The sequence below is a fragment of the Gavialis gangeticus genome, unplaced genomic scaffold (genome assembly GCF_001723915.1).
Source record: "Gavialis gangeticus isolate Ggan-Ray unplaced genomic scaffold, GavGan_comp1, whole genome shotgun sequence".
In the NCBI taxonomy this organism is placed as follows: Eukaryota; Metazoa; Chordata; order Crocodylia; family Gavialidae; genus Gavialis; species Gavialis gangeticus.
The window spans coordinates 61,475,285-61,480,996 of record NW_017729031.1 but is presented as its reverse complement, the minus strand read 5'-3'; the positions used below and the strand labels follow the sequence as shown (position 1 = coordinate 61,480,996).

The window sequence follows — 5,712 nt, the reverse complement described above, 5'->3', positions numbered from 1 at the left end:
CTCTTTGCCCAAAATGTATGGGGACAGATTCTGCTTTGACTTGCAACTAGTGTAATTCTAGTGATTGAAGAAGCATATTTCTTCATGTTTACCAATAAATATCAATGTGTGTAGTACTTTACAGATCATTTAGATGCAAGAACTCAGTGACTGACTTTTGCATCCTTACCATCTACATTTTTTATGTTTTTTATAACTTACTCTGCTTATTCTTAAAGGTCATGAACTATTATCTGAGTTACAACAGCGTCGATTTAATGGTTCAGATGGAGGAGTCTCATGGTCTCCCATGGATGATGAACTGCTGGCTCAGCCCCAGGTCATGAAGCTATTAGATTCACTCCGAGAGCAATATACCCGCTATCAGGAAGTTTGTAGGCAACGTAGCAAGCGCACACAGCTGGAGGAGATTCAACAGAAAGTAATGCAGGTAAGTACCAGCATTCTCCTGGCACTATATTTTTATTATTATCATGATTCTGTTAAGTAAACTTTCAATTTCACGTGGTTAAAAAATTCCATTTAAAATGCACCTTGTTCAGAACCATTGAACATTGCTTTTAATCATGCACATTGTAGAGAGTTACTGTGTTATGTTTTTGTTTTGCAATATCTGGGATTCCTGAAAACACAGTTCTGCCTTGAGTGTATTCCTGTGGTTTTTTCCTACGGTGTGTGTAATATAGAAAGCACATACCGTATAATTTCTTACTGCTTAATTTTAAACACCTGAGAAGTCCGTCACAAGTAATATAAACTGATACACTTTTTAAAAACTAGATTCAAGCTATGTCTTGCATTATGCTTCAGAGCTGTATAGTAATGGTGTCTAATTGGGCTCTCTAGTGAACACTTGTACTATTCATTTTGATTAGATTATATAACTGAATTATTTTTGTCTATACTGGACATGTCTACACTTTCATTGATGCACCATCAGTACTGCACATTAAGTGCTAACTTAATGCACTGTAAGCAGCACTACTGTGCATGAGCACAGATGAACAGTTTTCATATGATGCTAATGTTGCAGTAGACTGATTCTACTGCATATTAGCCCATTAGCACAGTTTTAGCCAACTGCACTAATGTGCAGTAGAATTAGTCTACTGAGACATTAGCGTCTCGTGTACACACGCCCACTGAGACTTGTTTCAGACTCTGACCTCCAGATGTACACTTGTTATAACGCTAAGAATCTGAGGGAAGGTCATTTTCCTTCAGCTTTTATTCTTTCTTTCATCTCAAGGGGTTCCAGGTGCCAGTTTTGCCTGATACTCTAACTTACCTCTGCCTGCCATACTCTTGGAGGATGCTGGTGACAGGTGGGGGTCACTAGAATGCAGGATGCTTAAGATGCACCTTTTCTTTTATGTCTCTTATGCTGGATGTTCTTAAACACCTCAAGAATCTTCAAGTAGTTGCTCATGTTAGCTGTATTGCTGCTTTGCACTACCACAGAACCCCGAAGTGCCTGGCTTATTGTCAGATAAATAAACATTTAGTAGTAAAACCTATTTCTGTTGGCACTTTTGCTTATATCTTATGTAACAAAGTTCCTGGGATTACACAAAACAAAAATTTTTTCTTGCCATATAAAGGAGGGGTGGTTTTAAGTTGATGTCACTAAAGATAAGTGATTATTTATTCCCTTATTTGTCTAACTATTAATGCTTTAACTCTGGTGGTATATCCAGTGATTAAACTCTGTCTACTTATGCAGTTCATGGCAGCTTCTGACCAGAATGAATAAAAATCATTCTAATCAATTGTGTGTTAAAGGTCATAATGAATTGGTTTAGTGCTTTGGAAATCAGCATGTAATTGGTGCTTTCAACACTTTTTCAGATATTGTCTCAGTAGAGATAATCGAGGAAATGGAATCAATTTATTTTCCTTCCACGAGCTTATTACTTGAAATCAGATTTATACATTTTCAAGCTTCTGTTGTGCTTCAAATACATTTGCAGAAAACATAACCTGAATTACTTCTAGCCTTCAGATATTGGCAATTCTAGTGAGTGTATGTGTGTGGACTTCATAATATTCCAGATATTGTTAAAAATAAAGGATAATTATTCTTGTTCCTTTTTCTATCTCTGAAAAAAAGAAAGTATTTTTGCTGAAGTAGTGACTTTCATCTTTAACAAAGAAAGGTGGGAGGGGATAGAAAAATGCAAATCCTGTGTTGATATTTTGAGTTGAAAACAGTATAAATATGCAGAAGATAAAAGCATTATTTTATAGGTTAAATGATACAAGCAGGACATGGGCTTTTAATATTCAAATTGACTGAAGAAAATGTGACGATTGAAATGAGGTTTATAACATACTTTGCCAAACTTCTACCCTTAATGCATTTAAATACATCTGTTTACTAGGTCACCAACCTCAGTTTGTATTCTTTTAATTCGAAATAGTTATCCATTTGTTCTGTCTACACTAGTGATACTGAAGCACACATTAAATCTATATACGAGGGGTGATCAAAAAGTTCTAAGACTTAGCCTTTATTTTAAAGAATAGTGTACAAACAACATTTTTATGAGCTGTCCCCTTTAAAGTAATCTCCCCCAGATGATATGCACTTGTCCCACCGTTCCTGCCACTTTTGGAAGCAATGCTGGAAGTCTTCAACTGTGAGTTTTTTGAGTTCCGCTTTCACATTCTTATGGATGGTTGGAATGTCATCAAATCTCTTTCCTTTCAGCTTCATTTTGATTTTTGGGAACAGAAAAAAATCACATGGGGCAAGGTCAGGTGAATATGGAGGGTGTGGTATCACAGGAATGTTTTTTCAGCCAAAAATTCTTGAATAGAGACAGCAGTGTGTGAAGGAGCGTTGTCATGATGCAGAAACCATCGACCATTTTTACACAGCTCATGGTGGTTTCTTCTAACTTTATCCCTCAATCAAATCAAAACCTCTTTATAAAAGGCCTGATTGATTGTTTGACCACTTGGTACAAATTCCTGATGAACAATACCCCGAACATCAAGTCTTAGAACTTTTTGATCAAACCACGTATTTGTTTATTTTAGTTAATCAGTGGGTGGCATGGGGCTAAAGCGCACAGCTGACAGTCCTGTTTGAGGCCACAGAGGAAGCACTCACAGTACAGCCTTGTCAGATTTCAATGAATCTTTGAATTCTGCTGAATACTTTGTTACAAGGACACGAAAACTTGATAAGTTTGCAAGGCACCTGTAAATTCATTTAAGTAATGTAGAAAATCATATTTTCTAAATGTGAAAGATGGTCAGTGAGGAGGAATTGGTATTGTTGGTTTAAAAATAAACAATGGGGAGAAATTAAAAATGGGAAGCAGATGAAAGGGAGCAGAGGAATTAAATAAAGGGAAGAGCAAAGTGAGGACAAGTCCAAGTATATATAATGAATAAACAGGCCTAAATTGATGGCATGCATAAGAAGAGATTCTTGCACCTAGCACAATCTTGACTTGGTTGACTTGAAACCTTTTGGCTGCATCTACATGTGTGTTAGCCATGGCCCCTGTTATTCTTGACGTGTTTTATCTGGGCTTTCCTCCCACTGTCTCTTTCTTTTTTTTCTCTCTTTTTCCTTTTTCCAGTCTTGTTTGACATTCTGGTAGACTTGCACTCAATCCTTCTCTGGCTTCTTCCTTTCTTTCCTTACCTGCTGGCTGTAAAGTGCCTAATTCTCATTTGCACTCCAGGTTTGCTTTCATGCTCTTCCTTGGTTCTCTTCCCTCCACCTCCTTCTCACTCTTTCAAGCCCCTCTCCTACTACTATAGTTTTTGTTCTTCTTATTTGTTCCTGAGTATACCATTGGCAGTTTTTTAAATGCATATCAAGAGAGTGCTTCTGTAAGCAGCATGTTGGAGGCAGGACGGCGATTGCAAAGCCAGTGGGACCAGGGATCAAGCTCCCCTGACTGTCCTCAAACCCCGTTCCCAGCCCTAACTGGCTTCCTCTTGTTCCCACTGCCCAGCAGGGTGGCAATTTAAAAGCTGGCAGGGTGGGAAGTGGGCTTCAGAAGGCTTTCCTGTGCTGGTTCCCAGTGGTGGTCTTTAAATGCTGCATGTGTTGCTTAGTTGAGTGGCACATATGGTAAGCTCTCTGGGGCAGTGGGGCAATGTTTCCTGCCCTTTCTCAGACCAGGGATTGCCTAATCTGGGGAACAAGCCGGGTTGCCCCAGTGCTGTGCTCCACTCCCTCCCCCCCCTCCAGTCTCCAGGAAGGCAGTGGAACAGTGAGGAAAGACTTCCCTGTCCTTTCCCTATACCTCAATTTCCTTTGTCTTGGAAGAGAGCCTTTCCCTGGTGCTCTACTCCATCCCTCCTTCTCTTCCCTGTCCCTAGAATGGCAGGAGTGGAGCAGCCACTGCTCCCCCCACCTTTCTTGGTTGGGAGCATTCCAGTCTTAGGAAAACACAAGGAGCTGAGTGGGGCATCTGCAGGCTGAATGCCTGTATTGATCCCTCTCCTAGACACATTTCCAGAAGTAGAAATCTCATAAAAATTCCCACTGCCAGAAGTGAGCATCTGTTCATGGCCAGTGTTGCAATATAGTCCTCCATGCTGAGAACAGTCAAAGTGAACCCATATTGTTCACTTGCATTCACCTGATGGATGCTGTGTTAGTTTGAAGATATTGGGCAAAAATTGACAGCCGATTGAGTTTTGTAGTCTCTGTTCAAAGCAGTGATTCTCAACCAAGATTTCACAAAATCTTTTTAAAGGTATTGTGGGATGCCATGTAATGTTAGCACTGTTAGATGTACAAACACCTGTGCATGATTCACAAGATAAAACCAGAGATTCCAAATAGGAATTAGTAGTGTCAAAAACATTCTGACCTGTTAGGGTCTGAGTTCTTTTCAGCAGAAATTGCTCTATTTATTGTTCTTCCATAGACAAAAAATGAGTGAAAGTCAAAAACTGAATTTTTCTGAGGGATACCTTAGGTCTAACAGCCTAACAAGAGGTGCCTAGGGCCTAAAAAGGCTGAGAACCACTGGTTTAAAGTCTCTTGATTTAAAGAAGGCAAGGTGTTTTCCTATCCTTTATCTTTGAGGTTAATGAATTAGAATCTGTGATTTTCATTTGCCTGGTGGCTTCAATTAAAACAAAAAAAAAAGTCTTTTCTCACATGTTATAATGACTGCACCTCTGTTTCCTAAATCTTAAAATTTAACTATGGATATCATCTAAGCTTTGGTGTATTTTCAGTATATCTAAAGAGATTGAAATATAAAGCCAATCCATCCTAATTAAAATATTCCCCAACATAATAAATAAGAACGAAATGATGACACTTTTAAAAAATAATAATTTTAGTACTCTGATCTTGGAATTTTTCCAACTGTAGATTACACTAGTGATAATCAACCTAGGTGCTGAGAGATCCTTTTAAGCTGGGGTGTTTATCCCAGTTAGGTTTACAAATGTGATTCACAAGATAAACTCAGAGATTTCAAATAGAAATCCAAAATAGACCAAAGCTGTGGTCTTTCTGAGATTTTTTTTTGGGGGGGGGGGGGGCAACAGAAAAACTGCTTTGTTGTTTTTCTGTAAGAAAAAGGGGTGAAAACTAAGAGCTGGCATTTTCTGGAGGGTGTCTCAAGTCAGTGCATGGCTTGAGCCTAAAACAGTTGAGAACAACTGGGTTAGACACTAGGACCTGAAGCTTGCAAGGAGTTCTTCTGCAAAGGCGCATATATATATATA

At 38.8% G+C, this 5,712-nt stretch overlaps 1 protein-coding gene across 5 annotated transcripts in view; it reads left to right on the top strand.

The window, feature by feature from the left end:
- SESTD1 (SEC14 and spectrin domain containing 1) overlaps nucleotides 1-5,712 on the top strand; it is a 151,750-nt gene that overhangs the window by 112,391 nt on the left and 33,647 nt on the right. For all 5 annotated transcript variants that reach the window (XM_019523032.1, XM_019523033.1, XM_019523030.1 and 2 more), the window contains one exon: nucleotides 219-430. In XM_019523032.1, the coding sequence (XP_019378577.1) occupies nucleotides 219-430 (212 nt within the window). The remainder of the gene's footprint in view (nucleotides 1-218; nucleotides 431-5,712) is intronic.